Here is a 25,999-nt window from a genome sequence, read left to right as displayed (position 1 = left end):
GTTTTAACATGAAGTCAGTTTCGTTGATGTTATAAACTCTTCATTGATGGAAACTTGAGTGCAAAACTGTTCATTACAACCGCAGTCCTAAAGTTAGCAAGTCAGCTGTAGTCCTCAGCCATAAAAGCATATAAATGCCACAATGATGCTGAAAAGAAAGCACAAGCTGGAACTACACCGTGTTCCAAATTATTATGCGAATTATATTTTCCTAAATGGTCGATGCAAATGACAGTCAGTATAATTTTCAAGTCATCAGCCGTTAGAGTATAAATAGAATTTTATTGAACAAACCTTCCAATGATAACAGTATTTTTTCAAAAAAAAAAAACTCAAAATGCACTGTTGCAAATTATTATGCACAACAGAGTTTTAAAACATTTTATAGGCTGTAAAGAACTGAAAATGGTCATTTGTTGAATCTGCAGCATTAGGAGGTCATATTTACTGAAATCAAAAGCTATTTCAATCAAAAACATCTCAACAGGCCAAGTTACATGTTAACATCGGACCCCTTCTTTGAGATCACCTTCACAATTCTTGCATCCATTGAACTTATGAGTTTTTGGAGAGTTTCTGCTTGAATTTCTTTGCAGGATGTCAGAATAGCCTCCCAGAGCTGCTGTTTTGATGTGAACTGCCTCCCACCTTCATAGATCTTTTGCTTGAGGATACTCCAAAGGTTCTCAATAGGGTTGAGGTCAGGGGAGGATGGGGACCACACCATAAGTTTCTCTCCTTTTATGCCCATCGCAGCCAATGACACAGAGGTATTCTTTGCAGCATGAGATGGTGCATCGTCATGCATGAAGATGATTTTGCTACGGAAGTCACGGTTCTTCTTTTTGTACCATAGGAGAAAGTGGTCGGTCAGAAACCCTATATACTTTGCCGAGGTCATTTTCACACCTTCAGGGACCCCAAAGGGGCCTACCAGCTCTCTCTCCCTATGATTCCGGCCCAAAACATGACTTTGCCACCTCCTTACTCATGTCGCAGCCTTGTTGGGACATGGTGGCCACCCACTACTCCATCCATCTGGACTATCCAGGGTTGCACGGCACTCATCAGTAAACAAGACTGCTTGAAAATTAGTCTTCATGTATTTCTGGGCCCACTGCAACCGTTTCTGCTTGTGAGCATTGGTTAGGGGTGGCCGAATAATAGGTTTATACACAACTGTAAGCCTCTGGAGGATCCTACACCTTGAGGTTCGCGGGACTCCAGATGCACCAGCGGCTTCATATACCTGTTTGCTGCTTTGTAATGGCATTTTAGCAGCTGCTCTCTTAATCCGATGAATTTGTCCGGCAGAAACCTTCCTCATTATGCCTTTATCTGCACAAACCCGTCTGTGCTCTGAATCAGCCACAAATCTCTTCACAGTACGATGATCATGTTTAAGTTTTCGTGAAATGTCTAATGTTTTCATACCTTGTCCAAGACATTGCACTATTTGACAGCAGAGAGATCCTTTTTCTTTCCCATATTGCTTGAAACCTGTGGCCTGCTTAATAACGTGGAACGTCCTTCTTAAGTAGTTTCCCTTTAATTGGGCTCGCCTGGCAAACTAATTATCACAGGTGTCTGAGTTTGATTTCGGTGATCCAAAGAGCCCTGAGACACAATACCATCCATGAGTTTAATTGAAAAACAAAAAATTAAGTCTTAAATCCAATTTGCATAATAATTTGGAACACGGTGTAGACTGCATTGCCACAGAGAAAATACAAAGTGTGCTTGATCAGCTGGAACAGAGCGTCACCGACAGAAACTGATCAGACTTAAGACTTTGCACTGCAAAATTTTTTTTCCCCCAACATGGTCACAGAAAGTGCGTGTGGCAAAATGTGTGTAGTGTATGTGGCTGCATGCTGTAAAATCTCTGTTTTAAACCATGCCACACTCTTTGTTAATTTACCCAGCACTATCTGTAGATCATGTTTAAAAAAAAAAAAAGATTTTAGAGCATGGAGTGTCATGTCGCGCTGCGAGTTGAGCCATTTTAAGCTGAGATTTTAGAGCGCACAACCACATCCACACGTTGCCACACACACACTTTCTGTAAATCATGTGCGGGGAAAAAAAAAAAAAAAGATTTTGCAGCACAAGGTCTCATGCCTGATCCAGTTTCTGTCGGTGACCCTCGGCCACAACTGAGAAAGCACACTTTGCATTCTCTCTGCGGAAATGCGGTCTAGTTCCAGCTTGTGCTTTCCTTTTAGCATCATTGTGGTATTTATATGCTACACAATGAGGCATTCTTATTTAAAAACTGATCAATTCGGTAAAATACTTGTAAAACTATGATGTAAACAGAGAATATAAACAGCTGAGTTGCTCCAAGTGACCGCTACCTGACGTCATCGCGTACGTCACTACCACAGGAAGCCCATCTGACATTTTAAAGAAAATTAATTTTTCTCAAACATTACAAGCGGCTATGTCTTTACACGGTAGGATATACCGCAGCCACCGCACCTGGCAGGCATTAAGGCCTGCTCCGTCTGTGTGGTAGCTAGCATAGAAGTCGCTCCCCTCAGACATCTTCAACTGAAAGCAAAGCCGCACGACTAAGACCTGTAGACTTCACAGGGTTTTCAAGTGGGCACCCCACCTCACCGGTGTTTCGTCAACAAGCCCACGACACCTCAGTGGGGCTTGACAGCAGAACCAGCGTCCTGGAACTGCTCCCTCTGTCATTCAGGAACCTGCCGTGCAACTCTGTCCCCCCTCTTCTCTGCCAACCTGGCTTAGCCACCGCTCATTTCCCTTTAGCCACAGCCACCTGGATGCCTGTTCCACCTGCTTTGAGATGCTGTTCACCAAGTTCTTACGGGTTACACCCCTAACCCCAAGCCGTCCTAGTGCTCTCCAAAGGGACTGCCCTGGGAACCCCCTGCAACCCACTTCCACTGGTAGGTTCCAGGTTCTCCACCCCCTCTGCTGGCTCTCTACAAGGAGGGGCTGGTACTTCCCCAGCTTGCGTTCGTGTGCCTCCTCAATCCTCTCCTCCCAGGGTACCGTTAGCTCTAGCAAGGCCACCTGTTTTGTTGCATGGGACCAGAGCACGATATCTGGTTGGAGGCTGGTGACCGCAATCTCTTCAGGAAACCTGAGTTGCCTACCCAGGTCAACTCTCATTTCCCAGTCCTCTGCCGTGCCAAAAATACCTGCACACCTGTCCTCCCTGCCTGCCTTCTCCCCAGGCCTGAGAAAGCTGATGAAGCTATAGATAATGAGATGAGATGAGATTACTTGGTCTGTGAAAATGAAAAGTTTGATTTTTGAACTGCACGGCTAATTTTACTTCTTATAATCCATAGGGCCAAATTACTCAATTCTGATTGTTCAATCAAGGAGGGCTTTTTTCCTTAACACCGGGCTGTATTTCTGAAATGCTATTGGCTAGTTCGTTGCTTGGTTACGGTTACAAAAATTAGCAAGCTGTGTCAACAAAATGGCTGACTCTGCAATGCCGCGTTTCACTATATTTGACGAAGAAATGATAAACCAATTGAAAGCTGCAAGCGACAATGAAAATACCAAAAAAAAAAAAAAAAGTAAGAATTTTTGGCTTTCCGTGTTTAAGAAATGGGCCGCAGAAAGACAAATAAACAACTCTCTACAAACCAGACTCTCTTAAAGTAATGCAGGCAGCATTGGATCGGCATCTGAGACAAGAGAAATATCCGGGATCAATCCTGAAAGATGTTAAAATCCTGTCCAAAATCCTCATGTCGTGTCGCCGTGTCATGATGAAAGACGCTTTAGAAACTGATTCATATGTGCAAGATAGTCTTGCGCCCTGGTCTGTCGTTCACGTTTTCTGAACCAATGTTGTGAACTTGAATGGCTTCCGAAGTATGAATTTAGCCCTATACTAGCACATCTCAAAAAATTAGAATATTGCGAAAAAGTTCAATATTTTCCATCAGTTATTTAAGAAAGTGAAAATGTTATATATTATAGACTCATTATACATAAACTAAAATGTTTCAAGCATTTTTCTATTTTAATTTTAATCAGTATGGCATACAGTACAAAAACATAAAAAAACCCCATCTCAAAATATTAGAATATTTCATTTCGAGTTTGAGTAAAACAATATGAACACAGTGTATCTCTCGGTCTAGTTCAGTACACACGACCACAATCATGGGGAAGACTGCTGACTTGACTGTTGTCCAGAAGATGATCACTGATGCCCTCCACAAGGAGGGTAAGCCACAAAAGGTCATTGCTGAAAAGGGTGGCTGGAAAAGGTGCACAAGCAACAGGGCTGGCCTCAGTCTTGAGAGGATTGTCAAGAAAAGTTGATTCAAGAACTTGGGAGAGCTTCACAAGGAGTGGACTGAGGCTGATGTCAGTGTATCAAGACCCATCACGAACAGACATCTTCAAGAAAGGGGATACAAATTTCGCATTCCTAATATCAAGCTACTCCTGAGCCAGAGACAATGTCAGAAGTGTCTTATCAGGGCTAAGGAGAGAAAGAAATGGACTGTTGCTCAGTGGTCCAAAGTCCTCTTTTCAGATGAAAGTACATTTTGCATTTAATTTGGAAATTACGGTTCTAGAGTCTGGAGGAAGAATGGAGAGGCACAGAATCCAAGGTGTTTGAAGCCCAGTGTGAAGTTTCCACAGTCTGTGATGATTTGGGGTGCCACGTCATCTGCTGGTGTTGGTCCACTGTATTTTATCAAGTCCAAAGTCAACACAGCCATCTACCAGGAGATTTTAGAGCACTTCATGCTTCCATCTGCTGACGAGCTTTTTGGAGATGCTGATTTCCTTTTCCAGCAGGACTTAGCACCTACCCACAGTGCCAAAACTACTACCAAATGGTTTGCTGACCATGATATTACTGTGTTTGATTGGCCAGCCAACTTGCCTAACCTGAACCCCATAGAGAATCTATGGTGTATTGTCAAGAGGAAGATGAGAAACACCCGACCCAAAAATACAGATACGCTGAAGGCCGCTATCAAAGCAACCTGGGCTTCAATAACACCTCAGCAGTGCCACAGACTGATCACCTCCATGCCACACCACATTGATACAGTAATTCATGGTAAAGGAGCCCCAACCAAGTATTGAGTGTATAAATGAATATACTTTTCAGAAGTTGGACATTTCTGTATTGTAAATCCTTTTTTTGATTGATCTCAGGGAATATTCTAATAATTTGAGATACTGGATTTCTGATTTTCATGAGCTATAAGCCATAATCATCAAAATTAAAACAAAAAAAGGCTTTAAATATTTCACTTTACATGTAATGAATATAGAATATATGAAAGTTTACCTTTTTGAATTAAATTATAAAAAAAAAGGAACTTTTTCATGGTATTCTAATTTTTTGAGATGCACTAGTATATTATAAACAAGTAATCGTATGGTTCCTCGTAAAATTAAGGATCAATTTCACTTGTGATTTCGAAGTTTTGAAATTTTCAAAACTCCGAAATCACTCGTGAAATTAATCCTTAATTTTACTCGGCCCCATATGATTACCTATACAAATAAGTTTGAGAATAAATCCGCTGGAGGATCCCTTTAAACGCCTCCTCACAGAAAACGTCACCATTTCAATAATTCAACATGTAAAACAAATCACGTCGTAAGCTGTTACTACAGAAACGATAACGTATTAGAACAAGCATGTTAATATAATTATAAATCTATGATTTGGAGCTGAAACTAAAATATTAAATCAACGCTTTCTGACCAATCAGAACAAAGTATTCGACAGGACTCCAGTGTAAGCCTAACTGATTAACAATTCTGCTATTAATACAAGTTCTCCTTTGTATCATTTCTTGATACAAAAAAAAAAAACTCTTACAGGACCTGTGCAATTTCTCTCATATGAGCTTTATATTACACACGTTCTCTTCAGTAACTTCTGATCCGAAACCAAGACACCACTTCACTTTCCACTGAGCGAACGGATAACACGATGACTCGATATTCTCGTTGAGTGTTCTGTGAACGGTCCATCACGGGCAACAATTAAGAGCTCATCATCATTAACAGTAATTAGCGTAGATTTACACAATCACTGCAAGCACATGATCAGCCTGGATGGATGGACTTCACAAGCCTCAAGAATTATTCATCTTGCATATAAATGTATCTAGAGATTACTCCGTGTCAAATCCTTCACTCGTAATACTCCCTCTTGCGCACAGGAAACTGCCAGAACGCCATCTTGTCTCCACAAGCGGCCTTGAACCAAGCCTCTGCTGCCTCCTAAAAAGAAAAAGATGACAAAGAAAACGGTTTAGTCTAAAGATAAAGCTACTTTTTAGGTTATCTTAAAAGTGAAATTCGCATCCCAAGCGTCGCAAACCATGCACGTGAACATTCCGCTGAATTTTTTTTCCTCTCTTACAGGCTTCAGCCAGCCGCTCTGTTTATTCACTTAAATTAACTCGACACCAAAAGAAATTATTCTCTGCAGGATGCAATTATTATTCCTTCCCTAGAATTATACTCACCGGCCACTTTAATAGGAACTCGTTCTTAATTCTAAGATTCCTGTTCTTGGTTGCAGGAGTGGAACCCAATGTGGTCTTCTGCTGTTGCATGCTGAGATGCTTTTCTGCTCACCACGGGTGTAAAGAGTTGCTATGAGTTACGATATCCTTCCTGGCAAAAAAGCTCAAACCAATCTGGCCATTTATCTCTGACCTCTCATATCAACAAGGCGTTTGTTTTTTTCCACCCACAGAACTGTCGCTCACTCAACGTTTTTTTGTTTTTCGCACCATTCTGTGTAAACTCTCGAGACTGTTGTGTGTGAAAACCCCAGGAGATCAGGAGGAGTTTCTGAAATACTCAAACCAGTCCATCTGGCTCAAACCAACACCCATACCACAGTGAAAGAAAGTCACACTTTGAGAGCACAATTTTTCCCGTTCTGATGTTTTAACATTGTGAACATTAATTAGCTGAAGCTCTTGATTTGTATCTGCGTGATTTGATGCATCGTCAAGTGACTGGCTGATTTGAAAACTGCATAATGTGGCCAGTGAGTGCATTTCTTTGTAATACACTATCCTTTTTAAGGTAAATATGTGTTTATCATGAGAGTAGAGCCCTGCACTCCCGCGGGAGTCCCGCGGGACTCGAGGGACCCGCTGCAAAGCAGTGCGGCGTGGGACAAATTTTGAAAGCTCATTGCGGGCGCGGGCGGGACCGGAAGTGCACATATGCGCACGCGGGCGGGAGCGGGAGTGCACATATGCGGCGCGGGCGGGAGCGGTGATAAGCTGCAGTCCCGCTAACTAAAAACGTGTTTGAAATAAAATTTATAAATTATTAATTTATGTCTATCATATATAATTTGTGCTGGATATTTTATTTGGCATTAATAAAAACATTTTAAGATGCCTAAATTTGCAGAGAGAGTCAGATTGCCAGATTGAGTGAGGAATGGCATCTTAAATTTGCCATTGATCACCCTAACGGGAAATCCTTTGATCACTCTAATGACTCGCAGTTCACACCCAGCTAGCAAGAGAACCATGAGTGAAGTGATTTACTGCTTGCGTTAGTCTACAACTCTAATCAGACAGACAGGTTACACAGTGGCGGTAGGCTTGACTCAATGCTATCCCAGAAATCCTTCCTGTAATATGCAAATTTGGCTGTCCAATCAGAGGCGGCCAAATTTGCATATTACAGGAAAGATTTCTGGGATAGCATTGAGTCAAGCCTACCGTCACTGTGTAACCTGTCTCTCTGATTAGAGTTGTAGACTAACTCAAGCAGTAAATCAATTCACTTCTCTTACTAGCTCTGCTTTGCAATAAAAAAAAAAACAAAAAAAACCCCAACAAAACACCATTGGTACAAAGCAAGCCCATTCACTTTTTTATGCTGATCAGAGAATTACAATGGTTTCTCATGTGATAAAAATGTGCGATTCGCGATTAAATATTTTAATCGCTTGACAGCACTAATTATTATTATTATTATTAGAGACACTACAAGCTGAATTCAGAAACAAGGTAAATAATAACAAACATGAACGTGAGCTGTAGATATTTATGCTCAAATCCACTCAAAGTAGGGGGCGGGGCACCATCACGCTGTGTCAAGACAAGAACTTTCCTGAGAACGCGAACGTCTGCATCATGCGGGATTTGCGGGCGGGAGCGGGACAAAATATGGCAGGCGCGGGCGGGAGCGGGACTGAAAATCATAATTTTTTTGTGGGCGTGGGCGGGAGCGGGACTGAAAATCATAATTCTTTGAGGGCGCGGGCGGGAGCGGGACTGCACAATGCGGGCGTGGGCGGGAGCGGGACTGAAAAATCCGACCCGCGCAGACCTCTACATGAGAGTTGGCTGTTGGAGCAGAAACCTAATCTATTTTTTTTTTGCTTAATAAAAGGAAAAGACTCTCTGAACAGTGTTTAAAGTAGAACTGAAGGCAAATTTTTTATTATCAAAATTCTATTTCTCATTTTATTAAATACAGGAATGCATTTTTGATCGTTATTTTGTCGCTGCTATAGCAAGTTATGAGTGTTTGAAATATGTTCTGTAATATATCAGTCCATATGTCAAAGCGATGGCCGTAAACGAGATTCGTTGAGACCTGTGCGAGACATCGTAGGACGGAAGTAAAACGTACAGCGGAAATCAAAGTGACCGACATCTGCCAACGTTGTCAAAAGACGCGCGCGCCCTCTTTCGAATGCTAACGTAATCAAGTCGGAAGTTTGCCGTGTCCGAAATCGCTCCCTACTCACTATATAGTGGGGACGCCATTTTGTAGTGCTGTTCGAAACCTTAGTGAGGATTATGTGGGAAATGCGCTCAGTATAATATGTATTTATCACAAAAATACATGCATTTATTTTTTTTTGCAGTGCGGTTTCCATCAAATCCTGCGCTCTGATTGGCTGGCGAGCAGGTCCGTATCCTATGGTACGGACCCCAGTTACAGACCCCGGTTACGGATCTCTGGCGACTCGCTCGTTCACAACAACATAGTAGCATTTTTTTGTCAACATTTATCTTTTTTTAATAAGATTTATTTATAAGATTATCAAAAATCTTATAAAATTTTTGCCAGCATTTCTCAGGAGAATAGCATTAATTTTACAGCATGGATAGCGATAATGACAGTGTTCACAGCGAAAGCGAGTTTTGCTACCCTGAGGAAGAAGAAATAAAAGAAAGCATTTCAGGAGAAAGCTAAAAACCTCTAACTGTTGCTAACGCCAAGCAAAAACATGGCTGAATCCTGAATGACTCAATTTTGTATAAATAGGGGACTACATAGGCGGCAAAATTTATTTTTTTTCCTGCCATGAAAGTGCACTTGTATACCGAGGAGGAAGCAATTTGCATTACAGCCGTGAATGAGGATTCAAAATGGCAGCTCGCCTTGGCTTGGCTTGGATTTCCCTTACGGGCGCTCTCGTTTTCTGTTAGAATTTGGTAAAGAAAAAAATAAATATGTTATTTACCAGCTTAAGGTCGGTCCGTATGGTAAAATACCGTGACCTCGGCCTTGAATACTGACCTCGGCCCGACCTCGGTCACAGTATTTCACGATACGGACCTCCCAGTTGGTAAATAAGACACATTATATATATTTTGATCATTAGAAAAGATTTGACAGTGTTCGGATTATTATTGGACACTATTGGAGAGAAATTCTTATTCAAGCAATCGTCATTTCCCTGACATGCAGCAACAGAGATTTTCACGTTATTGAGATTTCTGAACATCACGTTTCACTCCTACTGTAATTGACCTGCCAGTAATATACGTTAATCATTGAAGGAGTGAAGGAGCTGTTGTTCTTTTATTTTTTTTGTCATTTTCATGATGTAAAAATAATCATAATTACTACAGACCTGCCCATGGACTTTCACATTCATACAGCATCCACTGATCCGCTCTGAATTTGTTGTGGAACCACATGGTGTGATCCAGAGAGGCCATGAACTGGGCTCTGTATTGGGGATACGGCAGCATCGTGGTGGTGAGAAACGAGTAGTCGGACACGTACGCAGCGACACAGCAGTGCAGCTTCATGTCGGCCTCACCTGGGGAAAAATAAAAACAAAAAAACCCCCCCATAACATTACACATAAACAACATGTACCTGCACAAGCACAAGTAATGATAGTTTATTTATTTGTATCCGTTATATTTGCCTCGAATTAAGAATAATTAACTGTTTCTTTTGAAGTAACTGGAAACGCAACTAGGATTTTTTTTACATCGTTAACTCCTCCTCCATGATTGATTTTGATAATACAGTATTTTTTTCATGGTCCAGTTTCCATCAAATCCTGCGCTCTGATTGGTTCGCAAGCAGTCCGGAATCCTACAATACGGACCCCGGTTACAGACCTTTGGCGACTCGCTCGTTCACAACAAACAAACAAACATGATAGCAATTTTTTGTCAACATTTATTTTCGCATTTCTCAGTATAATAGCATTAATTTTACAGCGTGGATAGTGATTTATATCCTATATTAGTGTGTTTATACTGTTTATATTGTTTGGTTTTTTTTCAATTATTCTATTTTTATTTATTGCATTGCCTGTTTGCACCGTGGGTCAGAGAGGACTGATATTTCATCTGTGCTGTATGTCGAGCATGTATAGCATATTTGACAATAAACAGGGTTTCTCATACATAGACCATTGTGTGGCGCAGCGCCACACAATGGATTCCTAGCGCCACACAATCAGACTCGCGATTTTGAAAAAAAAAAAAAAATTTCCGTTGCGTATCGTTCTGTTCATTCATAGGCCCAATCCCAATTCTAATTTCTACCCCTACCCCTCCCCCTTCCCCTCTCCCTTCCCCTTGAAACTGAGCTACAAGGGATAGGGCTTGAAATTCAACCCTTACGTATTGGGATAGCCCTTCAACGATCGCATACGTCATCGCGTACCTCCGTCAGCGTTTACGTTAGCAAAACGCAACCAAATGCGTCATTGGCTGCGACCAGCCGCTACAGTCAGAACCAGAAATCTCTGCTGGCAGGGTGTGATTTGTTAACTAACACCACTGAATGGGATATCTTTGGCGCTTCGTGCACCACATCCGACAGAATGAGGTGTCAGAACACTCATGTAAACAATAAAAGCGAGAATAACAGAACAAAACATACGCAGTTAAGCAACCGAAAACAATACTCACTCCCAAAGCTTTTTAGCAGCAGCTTGGATTTCAGAAATCGCTGCTCATTCTCAGCTCGAAAGCGAATCAAGCGGCGTGTTTCCTCTGGATAACAACTTAAAACACGTAAATAATGGAGAAAATACATTTATGACAATCTTTCGCCGCGGGAACCGCCATCTTTCTGAAATCCGCATGAAATCTCGCTGAAATCCGCATGGCATTGTGGGAAGTCACTCAAACCCCTTCGTTCGGAGTCAGCTCCAGGAAAATCTCCGTTTGGAGGGGTACAGAAGCCCTACCCCTTCCCCTACCCCTCTGCGTTAACTGGGATTGGGATACCCCTACCCCTTCACGTGAACGCGCAAAATGGAGGGGAAGGGCCAAGGGGTTGGTCCAAGGGGTGAAATGGGATTCGGCCATAGTGCTCTTTCTTCTCGTTCGCGCGTGTGCACACAGAGACAGACGGAGAGGCATGCTAATTAAAAATAACCAGGGATGAGAATTTTCTGCCGATCGGCGGATTTCCGACTTTTTCAGACCAAAATGATCGTTTTTGAGATTGATGTAAACCCATTGAGAAATTCTCGGGGGGTGTATGGTTAACGATCTGTGGTCACCTTATAACGCAGACATCCCAAGTGTCCCGGAAGTTCCGGGAGTCTCCCGCATATTGATAGCGGCTCCCTGATGCCCGCACATTGGAGAATATCTCCCGGAATCTACAGCAAGCGAGCAAGCGCGTGCACGCGAAACATTAATGTCTGCATCGCGCATATGACGGAGTGCGTGAGGGAGCGCGAGAGAGAGCGCATGCTAGACAAAGAGCATCCTGATTGGGTTACTCAGCAAAATAAGCCAATCAGCTTTCAGTGTGGGCGGGCTTCTCTTTTCTCGAGGACCGAAGCTTTCAGTTGAGTCAGTGCAGCCTACAGGACCGGCATGGCAGAGAGAGAGCGCGCGCCCCAAAAAAACAAAATACAAAACCCACTTCAGCTCAGATTACACAAAAGAATCTCCCTGTCTCATAAGGGTCAACAATAATGACAGTTTCGTGCGATGTACTGTTTGCAGCAGTGATTTCCGCATTGCCCATGGTGGCTTAAATGATTGTAAAGGACATGTTGAGGTGAGGAGTGTCAGTTCATGTGCATTATATTTAGGTCTGTCATGAAAGGACCAAACTTATTGAAGATTTCCGTAAAGTAACAATGTATGAATATACATCATATATATCACAAAAACATCATATATAAGTGTGTATCTTTTATAAATGGGGTTAGCTTATCTAATGTAGCATGTTGGGGAGAATCATAGTATCATATCTATATTTCTGATAAAATTTTAGGTAGGATACCGTGTATTAGGGGTGGCACGGTTCACAAAAGTCGCGGTTCGGTACGTATTGCGGTTTGAGGTCTGCGGTTCGGTACGTATTGCGTTTTTTTTTTTTTTTAAATCTTAAGTACTCTGTATTTGGGCATATAGCCTACTATTTACCTTAAGTAAACATAGTTTAGGATACAGCATTTAAGAGAGGTTAAAATTATAGTTACAATGAAATAATCATGCACAAACTGAGTTTGAGTTGACATAAGCACATTTTATGAACAATCTCTGATGAAAAGCCAGGTAGTATTTTGAAACAGCAAGAGGGAAGACATGGATGATTTCAACAGCTTTTTTATTTACTACAGTATTTATACAAAGTGTCAGGAGTGTTTGCTGCCATGTTGTGGCATCTAGAGGAACCAGGTGTCTTTTGTCACATACAGAGTTTTCATAATTGGAAGAAATAAAAATGAGTTCTTAAAGCTTACTTTTGAACAGATGCGTGTGTTAAAACTTAAACTTTTATGTGGCGACCAACCAACCACCTATATACAAAAACCGAATCAAAAACTCTTCTAATCCCTGAGAGTGAGGATGTATTTTTTCACTTGAAATTAAAGTGCAGTGTTTTGAAACGTATGGCTGGATTTCTTATCTAATCTTAAAGTGCCACTGTATTCTTAGAACGATTTATAACAAAATACACACACAGCCAATATAAAATATTGCAATAAAACCAATCACTGCACTGTTTAAAACAAACCTCCCCTCCCCTCGCCGGAAAAAAAAAAAAAAATCTAGTTCGCCCATTATCCTGTGTCATTCTGAGATGCGCAGATAGACAGTAAAGGGAATTCCGAATTCCCTTTACTGTCTATCTGCGCATCTCAGAATGACACAGGATAATGGGCGAACTAGATTTTTTTTTCCAGCGCCGCGGTACGCCGGAAATCCGGCGCGGCGCCGGAACGCTATCACCCCTGTTCGCGCGAAAGAGAACCACGTGGTTTCATACGGGCATTCGGCTTTTTTTTTTTTTGGCGAACGTCTTAAATAGGGGTACCGCGGTTTATACGCGTATTGCACCACAACAGGCGTATCGTACGGTTCGTTTTTTTTCCCATAACCGTGCCAAGCCTACCGTGTATAACTCTCCTACTTATTGCTCATTTCATAGGGGGACGGAATTGCTGGCATGTGCCGCGCGGGAGCGTCTGCCCAAACTTTAGGCTGAGATGAACTTATAGTTTTTGATTTAAAAAAAAAAAAACTCCAATATGTAATGCCCATTGTACATGCCTGTTCTTTAATTCAAAATCACCATCTTGATCTTCAAATTGACCGTATGGTATCTGTATTACATTACACAACATCCTGTCCAGATAAATCCTCGTTCGTACACACAACAGTTGAAAGGGAAGTGATGAGTGATGTTGAATGTTGCCTGCTTAATATGCAAGACCTCCTGCTACCATGATAACGTCAGAAGAAAGCTTAAGAGAATTATATGATAGAACTTTTTTCTGGTTTGCACTTCATTTTAAAGGATTAGAGTATTCAAAGACATGAATAGCAAAAATGCAGAAATATAATACTGTAGAGCTCGTTTATATTAAAAGGTGCATTGATTTTTTTGAAATCATCAAATGTGAATTGATTAAAAACAAGTCTCTTGTACCATATTAATCATTTTCACCTGGGAGTCCACCAAGAAGGGGAATTTATTTCCAAATACACTGCAACTTTTTGCTGATAAAATTAATGGTTTTGGGGTTTAAAAAAAAAGCCAAAAATCATTAGGTCCCTGCCCCGGGCCCCACTGGGTGCCTGCAGCCCCCAAACCCCTGGCTTTTTTCAGACTTTAATATTTTTCATTCTCATCCCTGAATAACGCAGCCTTCCCGATTCACCTTCCGACCCCTTATTTTAAAAGGTAGCCTACGTCGTGCTCGTGATGAGCTTTATCATAGCCTTCTTGGCTTACAGGAAATGGACATCCCTGAGTCAGGCTAGAAACCAATTTTGATGCATACAGTAGCAGGAACCGGCCTTATTGCATTATCCCGTTTATCCCACTTCAGCATTCATGCAAGTTTATTAATAATGGCTTGACATTCACAATAAATAAGGATTTCCCACTAGCCTAAATAAAATGTTATACTCGCGGGGATGCCTAGTTGATGCTATCTGAAGCATAAAATCTGAATATTTTAAGAAACATCTTTATTAGCTTTATTGGCGAAGTAGCTAAACCATCACAGCACTGGATTTCTCAGCTATGAATAGGGTAAGCACATAGAAATTCAGTATTCCTTGATTTTTTTGATGTAATGGAAATTTAGTGCTTTGATGAAGAAAATGTACTTTATCCATAGATTAAAACAGACCTCAGGAATAGGCTCCAAGGGGGAACACCTGGCAGCCTGCTTACGAATCTCCATAAATGGTCCCGAACCCAGTGACTTCCCTTACGATAGGACACTTGAGGTTTTTTTCAGGAAGCCACGCAGAATTAAATGTTCTGATAGGGCATGCAGGCTTTGCACCAATTAGGGTAATGCTTTTTCATTATTGTTATGGCCCTTTTCCACTACCCTTTTTCAGCTCACTTTAGCTCGCTTCAGCTCACTTCAGCCCGACACGGCTCGCGTTTCGACTACCAAAAACCAGCATGACTCGGCTCGCTTCAGCCCTGCTTAGCCCCTAAAACTCGCACCGTTTTGGAGTGGGGCTGAAGTGAGCCAAGCCGTGCCGAGTGAGGTTGGGGGCGTGAGCAGACACTCCCCTGTGCACTGATTGGTGAGGAGGAGTGTCCTCACATGCCCACACACGCCCCGCGAGCACGCTGGGATCTGTAAACACCGCAAACCCGGAAGGAGAAGAATTACGAATTACGAGAATTTCTGAAGCCTTATGCGCCTCGCCTCATCTATACGCTCTTGCCAGTATCTGTTGGCGTTGTCGGTGACAACAAGCCACAGCACCAAGACCAGCAACACTAACGACTCCATGTCCTCCATGTTTATTGTTTACTATCCGGGTCGTGAGACTACCGCTTAAAAGATCACTGAATCAGTGACATACAGAGCATCGTGGACGAGTTCGCGGAGCGCAAGGCTCGTCGTATGCCCTTCAAATAATGCGCGCAGTAGGCTATTGATGTTTTATTATGAGCCATGTACAGTATCCTAATGTTTTTTGTTTCTGAGTTACATGTTCGTTTGAAGGACTTAATGTACAAAATAACATAGTTGCACCCCGTAGTGTTGAAATTGGTAAACACAGTGCATTCAGTGAGGTTTGCACCGCCCTCCTTTTATTTCTGACTCTTCCTGTCACCGTTGCAACCTCTGAGCGCTCATTCGTATGGCCTTCAAATAATGTGCGCAGTATAGGCTATTGATGTTTTATTATGAGCCATGTACAGTATCCTAATGTTTTTTGTTTCTGAGTTACATGTTCGTTTGAAGGACTTGATGTACTAAATAACATAGTTGCACCCGGTAGTGTTGAAATTGGTAAACACCGCAGTTGCGGACATTTTGTAGCCTAAAATGATGTTATGATAAGCTTTAATAAAGGGCCCGGTCATTTGCCCCGCCCCCGGCCCGGCTCTGACTTGTTCCGCCACTGTCACTGATGTCACTGTTTGCGCTGCTTAACGACATCACGTGACGTCCACCCACTTTCGCTAACTCCACCCAATGTGTCCACCCACTTCCAGCCAGCACGGTTCAGCGCGGTTGTAGTCGAAATGCAACTCCAACAGCCCCGCTCAGCTCGACTCAGCATGGCACGGCTCAGCCGCGTTTGTAGTGGAAAAGCGGCATTAGTTGCCTTGGTGTTACCTTAAGTGGTTTCTTACATCTAATTATGATATTTTTTACTTTATTATTATTTTGTTACATTATACTATTTATTTCATTTTAGTATTGGTTGAGGTAAGTGTTGAGTTCAATATTTAAAATAAAAACCTCCAGCTTGTTTTTTGCAATTTATTCCTTGAATGTCAACTAAAGAATGATTGAAAGATTGCCACCAAAAAGGTAAAAAACTAAACTTTAACTTCAATTTTGGTGAGTAATTTTCATAAATTTAAAAGACAGGTTTTCCACCAACATCAAGCCCAGCAAACTAATGGCCTGCCCTGTAATGTAAAGTTGGGTCGAGGAATGAAACCAGGCAGGGTTCTGGGAAAAAATTGTTTTAGCTGTCTTCTCTTAAAGTGCTGATGACACGTTTTTGACATCTTTGGCGATGTTTTATAACATAAAAAGTAATTCCCGATGATCCATATATTAATTCATGAAGGCGCCTATTTTACAAGTTATGATAAAAAACGCGGCTATTTGGGCAAATTTGACGGAGCTGCAGCACCCAGGAGACGAAAGAGGAGGAGGAGCTATATGACGTCAGCGAAAGAACCTTCCTCCTAACTTACCAGTTTGTTGTTGATGCGGCAGGTGTTCAGTTTATCATTATTAGTATTTTTATTATACATTATTATAAGTTATTATGCCTTCGCGTTGTGCGGCTTTTGCTCCAAAACCCACAAGGATGGGGTAAGTTTATTCAAGTTTCCCAGAGATCCCGAGCTGCATGCGAAGTGGGTGAAGCAAGTCAGGCGCACTCGTGACAAGTGGGAGCCCTCACCAACATCCGTCCTGTGCTCTGAACACTTCGATTTGGATTGTTTTGACACCCTTCCCAGCTTAAAGGAATCTCTTGGGTGTTCAGTTCAGCACAAACGTGTGTTGCTACCATCAGCAGTGCCTACAGTATTCCGGAGGGGGTCTACTAGTAGCTACGCCGGATCCAGCAGTCGCCTGGGACAAGCCGACTCCTCCAAAGACAGTCCTCCTGTCAGAACATGTGCCCACGGACCCAGTTTTCTTGCGCTGTGCAATTAAAAGTTGGATATTCGCATAACAACAGCTTATTTTCATGTAATTCTAACAGAAATCTAACATGTTTGTCATGTTGTATAGTTTATTTAAGAAATTGCATAGAGTCATGTTCGTGTCATCAGCACTTTAAAGAACTTAAAAGAATTTAGATTGAACTGAATAATCTCAAATGCTTCTTGTAGCTTTAAAATAGTCCCAGCAGGTGACTCTGAAGAAAAAATACTGTGTGTTTGAACACCGCCCGCTGTAAACACTTTGCATACACCCCAATGACCGACTCCACCGACCGCCACGACACCACCGCGCACGATTCCCTCATCGGCACAGTGGAGCACCACAAATTGCTACCTGCTCTGTAGGAAACACTGATAAAGTTGACTTGATAACGACAGTGTTCACAGCGAAAGCGAGTTTTACTACCCTGATGAAGACGAAATAAAAGAAAACATTTCAGGAGAAAGCTGAAAATGAGCTTATAGCAGGTTTGTTCTAAATATGGTTTCCCTTTCGGGCGCTCTCGTTGTCTGTTAGAATTTGGTAAATTAAAAAAAAAAATTATTTACCAGCTTAAGGCCGGTCCGTATCGTGAAATACCGTGACCGAGGTCTTGAAAATACTGACCGAGGCCTCTGGGGCGAGGCCTCGGTTAGTATTTTCAAGACCTCAGTCATGGTATTTCACGATACGGACCTCCCACCTGGTAAATATATACATGTTATTTACCAGCTGGGAGGTCCGTATCGTGAAATACCGTGATTGAGGTCTTGAAAGTACTGAGCGAGACCCTCTGGGCCGAGGTCAGTATTCAAGGCCGAGGTCACGGTATTTCACCATACGGACCGACCTTAAGCTGGTAAATAATATATATATTTTTTTCTTTACCAAATTCTAACAGAAAACGAGAGCGCCCGAAAGGGAAAACTGAGCCGAGCCGCCATTTTGAATCCTCATTCACGGCTGTAATGCAAATGGCTTCCTCCTCGGTATACAAGTGCACTTCCATGGCAGGAAAAAAAAAACAACTACATTTTGCCGCCTATGTAGTCCCCTATTTATACAAAATTGAGTCATTCAGGATTCAGCCATGTTTTTGCTCGGCGTTAGCAACAGTTACAGGATTTTTGCTTTCTCCTGAAATGTTTTATTTTATTTCTTCTTCCTCAGGGTAGTAAAACTCGCTTTCGCTATGATCACTGTCGTTATCGCTATCCATGCTGTAAAATTAATGCTATTCTCCTGAGAAATGCGAAAATAAATGTTGACAAAAATTGCTACTATGTTTGTTGTTGTTGTGAATGAGCGAGTCGCCAGAGGTCCGTAACTGGGGTCCATATCATAGGATACAGACCCGCTCGCCAGCCATTCAGAGTGCAGGATTTGATGGAAACCAGACCGCGAAAAAAAAAACCCCTTTTATTTCTGCTGAATGAGGTGAGGGAGTGATTTCTACATTTTACTTACCGATATGTCCTTTCGATCGTACCCAGAACAGGTTTTTTGGCTCCATGGGGACACGTCTATAGAAGTCAGGTGGATTCACAGGCTTTATCTCAATGGGAACCTCATCTGCAAGGATCTTATTTAGCCCCTGCTTTGTGTTATCAGCTATATTCGGGTCACTGCGAAACCAGGCGTGAAAGAAAGAAAGATTCACCGTATGATTTAATCAGCCAACGGGTGACGCATGTCTGTTTGTGATTCCTACCTGATGTACTGCTGGATGAGTTCCTCCACTGTGAGCAGGGCATCAGGTGGAGGGACGCTGGGCATGGTGAACTGATGCTCTAATGGACTGGGCTGCAGCTTGTGGAAGGACGACTGACATATCAGTATGGGCTGACCGTGCTGGATGGCTTTCACTGATCGCACACAGAAACTGTGACCGTCTCGAGTCCGGTCCACCTGGTAAAGCACTGGAACCTTGGGGTCTCCTGGAGCACAAAGTAGAATACAGATAGGCAAAGGGCACGCAGCACTTTCTACACACACACATACAGAGTACTGTGCAAAAGTCTTGGCACCTTCCCCCCATACAAATTTTGTTATAGATTTCTATTTTATGACTTCTACATTATTAAGTCAGTACAAAATAATTTTAGAGTTCTAAACATTCATTCATTTTCCAGCATGAAATTAAATGTTACAGGAAAAAAAAATTGTATCTGAGCAGCATATTCCATAACAGAGCACTTTTCAGATTAAAAAAAAGAAAACATAATGAAGGCTGCTGGGTTTCGGTGCAAAATGAAGAAGCGAGTGTGACAGTCAAAGTGTCCAGAAGAACTGTGGCTGGTTCTGGAAGATGCTCAGTAAAACCTACAGCTCATTTCCGCATAAAACTGCACTCTGTACCGGAGACTACTTTTTTTTTTTTAAAGCAAAGGGTCGTCTCACACCAAATATCAACTTTGTTTCATTTATTATGGCTTACTGTTTACAGTATTTTTTTTAAACGTTGAAACATTTCATTGGGGGCGTCGTGGCTCAGGTGGATAAGGCGCCATACCATAAATCCGGGCGACCCGGGTTCGATTCCGGCCTGAGGTCATTTCCTGATCCCTCCCCGTCTCTCTCTCTCCCGCTCATTTCCTGTCTCTACACTGTCCTATCCAATAAAGGTGCAAAAAGCCCAAAAAATATCTTTAAAAAAATTTTTTAAAAAAGAAACATTTAATTATTTTTTTTTTTAAAGATTTTTTTTGGGCTTTTTTCACCTTTATTGGATAGGACAGTGTAGAGACAGGAAATGAGTGGGGGAGAGAGAGAGACGGGGAGGGATCGGGAAATGACCTCGGGTCGGACTCGAACCCAGGTCCCCGGATTCACAGTATGGCGCCCCATCCACCCGAGCCACGACGCCCCCACATTTCATTATTTTTTTAAGCCATTTTTGGTCGACAGCATTTCTTTACACGTGCCTAAAATTTTTGCACAGTACTGTATATTTAGTTTTCATGGAGTGTTTGTTTGCACTGCATGCCCAAGAACAACCTATAAACTGATCAATCACACACAGTCTCCCATGTATAGGACCCGGTCCCACACGACTGATAACTATGACTATACCTATACCTGAAATTAGTTCCAGTCTGGAGCAGTCATACCACAACTATAATCCCGACTGTAATATCGGTTGCACTGCAAAAAAAAAAAACCAACTCATATTTTTTGGCCTAAAACAGTGATTTAATTTAGTAAAACTTGAAAATATAAATTGACATTTCAGGCAATAATGTTAGTTAGCACAACAAAGCAAGCAAGTTGTTTACTCCAAAACAATTTGGTGAGTTGTTAATACTTATATCTTTAAGTTGGGGTTCAATACAAGCGACAACAGTTCTGGTAGCTCTTACTTCTTTGTTGTGAAATGCGGGAAAGCCGACTTTCCGAGTTGGCACTTGGTACTCTGTCAATGTGACCTCACTGTGGCTGTGCTGCCTCGAGCTGGAGTCCACACAGGTAAGTTTGAACCAACCTTTCATTAAATTAAGTTAAAAGGACACGGGAATGCTATTCTAAACAAAATACACACATCGATAGACTTCGCTTTTATGAAGTTTAAATCTCACTCGGCGAGATAATGCATACGCAGTCCTGACACAGATACTAGTGATCTAAAAAGATCGCTTTTCTCAGTGAAAAACAAACAAAAGCATGTTACATAAAATGATCAATGAGCCATTGATGTGCTGTAATAAGTACGTGTTATCACCATTAATTGTTCGTTTATATCTTCAAGATATAGTCAAACCTTACAAAAACTACACATGTTGACAATTCTCTAGAAAAGAAAAAAAAGAGATTAAGCGCTATAAGCTGCTGAAACTTTTGGCCTTGACCTTGTAGAGGGTTTTGCTGACCTGAAATCTTGCTCTCCCGTATGGTGTTGCTGTGCGATATCTCAGCTTGTGAACTCTTGCTGCAAAGAGCCTGTTTTATCAAGAACAACGTGGAAAAAATACCAGGATCTGCTATGCTACAGCCATTCATGTACTTATGAACACTTACAGAAGGTGTATCTATTATAATGATTGACAGATGGGCCTATACTCTTAATAATCTCAGTTAACCTTTTTTTAAGGAAATGGAAGCTTTTCTAATTGTTTTTTAGGCCGTTTGCATTTCAGAAGGATGACACTTTTGCTTTAGACATGAGATTAAAAAGAAAAGAAATCAATAATATTTAATTATTAGCACTCTGGACTTTAAAACGAGTACAAGATGGTTCATTTCCAAAACTGAAACATTCTTTCCCATCGCCATCAGACTCCTGAACAGCTGACAGGAGTCTATAACCATGGACTACCTCGCTGTAAACTGTCCTTGACTGTTTACATCTGTTTGCACATTACGGCATGGTGGTGTAGTGGTTAGCACGGTCGCCTCACAGCAAGAAGGTCCGGGTTTGAGCCCCGTGGCCCGTGAGGGCCTTTCTGTGCGGAGTTTGCATGTTCTCGCCGTGTCCGCGTGGGTTTCCTCCGGGTGCTCCGGTTTCCCCCACAGTCCAAAGACATGCAGGTTAGGTTAACTGGTGACTCTAAATTGAGCGTAGGTGTGAATGTGAGTGTGAATGGTTGTCTGTGTCTGTGTCAGCCCTGTGATGACCTGGCGACTTGTCCAGGGTGTACCCCGCCTTTCACCCGTAGTCAGCTGGGATAGGCTCCAGCTGGCCTGCGATCGCCCCTGTAGAACAGGATAAAGCGGCTAGAGATAATGAGATGAGATGAGAATGACCAATGTATAGTTACAAGGAAACAAACAAATAAACAAAAAATAGTATCAGTTCAGGGTATAATGTTTGTTCTTACCCGCTCTTAGAAAGTAACAGTGTAATGAATGAGCGTACAGATGATCACTGACAGATTTGGCAGCAGCCACTAGAGCCTGACCCACAATCTGACCACCAAACAGGCGCTGAGACCGAGGAATCCAGTGATGCTTCCCTCTGTAAGACACAAACATGCCACAACGAACAATAAGGCATTTGAAAGGTCAAATACTTTCATTTAGGACATGAGTTCTCATCCCTGGTTGCAGGCATTTAGCAGATGCTCTTATCCAGACATACTCAGAGCAGTCTGGGGAGCAGTTGGGGGTTCAGTGCCTTGCTCAAGAGCACTTCAGCCATTCTTGCTGCTTCTCTAACCATCAGACCATGGCTTCACCATGTAGCTCCTGTGTTTTCTCTGCTACACTGTACAAGACCAGGGTTATGGACACGTGACACAGGAAACTGATTGACAACATTACAACTACAACCATAGATTACTTCTATTTTTACCTGTAAAGGTCGGTATCTAGCTCCTCTAAATTCAGAACGCTTGTCACTAGGACGCTCCTGAGATCCGGAGTTTGTGTAAAACTCAAAGAAGCAGCCTCTCCTGGCATTTCCTGTGACTCTGCACCGGCTTCCGCCATTTTGGATTGGAAAGGAAAGAGTAGAGACGTAGAAGGTCACGTGACGATCAAACCTAAATTCCGATTGGCTCCCTTGCCGAGCTCGCGTTGTCATAGTGACGCCGCACGAGGGCAGCGCAGCTCTGTGGAAACAAAACTGGAGGCGGCTGATTGAGAACCAAAGACATCTCATCATCATCATCATCTCTAGCCGCTTTATCCTTCTACAGGGTCGCAGGCGAGCTGGAGCCTATCCCAGCTGACTACGGGTGAAAGGCGGGGTGCACCCTGGACAAGTCGCCAGGTCATCACAGGGCTGACACATAGACACAGACAACCATTCACACTCACATTCACACCTACGCTCAATTTAGAGCCACCAGTTAACCTAACCTGCATGTCTTTGGACTGTGGGGGAAACCGGAGCACCCGGAGGAAACCCACGCGGACACGGGGAGAACATGCAAACTCCACACAGAAAGGCCCTCGCCGGCCACGGGGCTCGAACCCAGGACCTTCTTGCTGTGAGGCGACAGCGCTAACCACTACACCACCGTGCCGCCCCCTAACCAGAGACATTTAACATAAAAACCAGAGACATTTCACCGTTTAACATAAAAACCAGAGACATTTCACCGTTTAGCATAAAAACCAGAGACATTTCACCGTTTAACATAAAAACCAGAGACATTTCACAGTTTAACATAAAAAACAGAGACATTTCACCATTTAAAATAAAAACCAGGGACATTTCATCGTTTAACATAAAAACCAGAGACATTTCACCGTTTAACATAAAAACCAGAGACATTTCACCGTTTAACATAAAAACCAGGGACATTTCACCGTTTAACATAAAAACCAGGGACATTTCACCGTTTAACATAAAAACCAGAGACATTTCACCGTTTAACATAAAAACCAGAGACATTTCACCGTTTAACATAAAAACCAGAGACATTTCACAGTTTAACATAAAAAACAGAGACATTTCACCGTTTAAAATAAAAACCAGGGACATTTCATCGTTTAACATAAAAACCAGAGACATTTCACCGTTTAACATAAAAACCAGAGACATTTCACCGTTTAACATAAAAACCAGGGACATTTCACCGTTTAACATAAAAACCAGGGACATTTCACCGTTTAACATAAAAACCAGAGACATTTCACCGTTTAACATAAAAACCAGAGACATTTCACCGTTTAACATAAAAACCAGAGACATTTCACAGTTTAACATAAAAAACAGAGACATTTCACCGTTTAAAATAAAAACCAGGGACATTTCACCGTTTAAAATAAAAACCAGGGACATTTCATCGTTTAACATAAAAACCAGGGACATTTCACCGTTTAACATAAAAACCAGGGACATTTCACCGTTTAACATAAAAACCAGAGACATTTCACCGTTTAACATAAAAACCAGAGACATTTCACCGTTTAACATAAAAACCAGAGACATTTCACCGTTTAACATAAAAACCAGAGACATTTCACCGTTTAACATAAAAACCAGAGACATTTCACAGTTTAACATAAAAACCAGAGACATTTCACCGTTTAAAATAAAAACCAGGGACATTTCATCGTTTAACATAAAAACCAGGGACATTTCACCGTTTAACATAAAAACCAGAGACATTTCACCGTTTAACATAAAAACCAGAGACATTTCACCGTTTAACATAAAAACCAGAGACATTTCACCGTTTAACATAAAAACCAGAGACATTTCACCGTTTAACATAAAAACCAGAGACATTTCACCGTTTAACATAAAAACCAGAGACATTTCACCGTTTAACATAAAAACCAGAGACATTTCACCGTTTAACATAAAAAACAGAGACATTTCACCGTTTAATATAAAAACCAGGGACATTTCACCGTTTAACATAAAAACCAGAGACATTTCACCGTTTAATATAAAAACCAGGGACATTTCACCGTTAAAATAAAAACCAGAGACATTTCACCGTTTAACATAAAAACCAGGGACATTTCACCGTTTAACATAAAAACCAGAGACATTTCACCGTTTAACATAAAAACCAGAGACATTTCACCGTTTAACATAAAAACCAGGGACATTTCACCGTTTAACATAAAAAACAGAGACATTTCACCGTTTAACATAAAAACCAGAGACATTTCACCGTTTAATATAAAAACCAGGGACATTTCACCGTTTAACATAAAACCCAGAGACATTTCACCGTTTAATATAAAAACCAGGGACATTTCACCGTTAAAATAAAAACCAGAGACATTTCACCGTTTAACATAAAAACCAGGGACATTTCACCGTTTAACATAAAAACCAGGGACATTTCACCGTTTAACATAAAAAACAGAGACATTTCACCGTTTAACATAAAAACCAGAGACATTTCACCGTTTAATATAAAAACCAGGGACATTTCACCGTTTAACATAAAAACCAGGGACATTTCACCGTTTAACATAAAAACCAGAGACATTTCACCGTTTAATATAAAAACCAGAGACATTTCACCGTTTAACATAAAAACCAGGGACATTTCACCGTTTAACATAAAAACCAGGGACATTTCACCGTTTAACATAAAAACCAGAGACATTTCACCGTTTAACATAAAAAAACAGGGATATTTCACCGTTTAACGTAAAAACCAGAGACATTTCACCGTTTAACATAAAAACCAGAGACATTTCACCGTTTAACATAAAAACCAGAGACATTTCACCGTTTAACGTAAAAACCAGAGACATTTCACCGTTTAACGTAAAAACCAGGGACATTTCACCGTTTAACATAAAAACCAGAGACATTTCACCGTTTAACGTAAAAACCAGAGACATTTCACCGTTTAACGTAAAAACCAGAGACATTTCACCGTTTAACGTAAAAACCAGAGACATTTCACCGTTTAACATAAAAACCAGAGACATTTCACCGTTTAACATAAAAACCAGAGACATTTCACCGTTTAACGTAAAACCAGAGACATTTCACCGTTTAACATAAAAACCAGAGACATTTCACCGTTTAACATAAAAACCAGGGACATTTCACCGTTTAACATAAAAACCAGAGACATTTCACCGTTTAACATAAAAACCAGAGACATTTCACCGTTTAACATAAAAACCAGAGACATTTCACCATTTAACATAAAAACATTGATTTGTAATGAAATAATACTATTTGAT

The 25,999-nt window shown here is 41.5% G+C and overlaps 1 protein-coding gene across 1 annotated transcript; it reads right to left on the bottom strand.

Annotated features, from left to right (window-relative positions):
* Positions 1–5,371: 5,371 nt before the first annotated feature.
* acot8 (acyl-CoA thioesterase 8) lies at positions 5,372–22,834 on the bottom strand. Its single transcript, XM_060910967.1, has 6 exons — positions 22,683–22,834; positions 22,210–22,346; positions 19,107–19,332; positions 18,863–19,020; positions 9,881–10,072; positions 5,372–6,255 (listed from the first exon to the last, which is right to left on the bottom strand). The coding sequence occupies exons 1-6, from the start codon at positions 22,817–22,819 to the stop codon at positions 6,140–6,142; spliced, it is 966 nt and encodes a 321-aa protein (XP_060766950.1). The 5' UTR covers positions 22,820–22,834; the 3' UTR covers positions 5,372–6,139.
* Positions 22,835–25,999: the final 3,165 nt, after the last annotated feature.

The sequence above is a fragment of the Neoarius graeffei genome, chromosome 26 (genome assembly GCF_027579695.1).
Source record: "Neoarius graeffei isolate fNeoGra1 chromosome 26, fNeoGra1.pri, whole genome shotgun sequence".
NCBI classification, from domain to species: domain Eukaryota; kingdom Metazoa; phylum Chordata; class Actinopteri; order Siluriformes; family Ariidae; genus Neoarius; species Neoarius graeffei.
The sequence above is the reverse complement of the archived record's forward strand: the minus strand, read 5'-3'. Positions and strand labels throughout refer to the sequence as shown.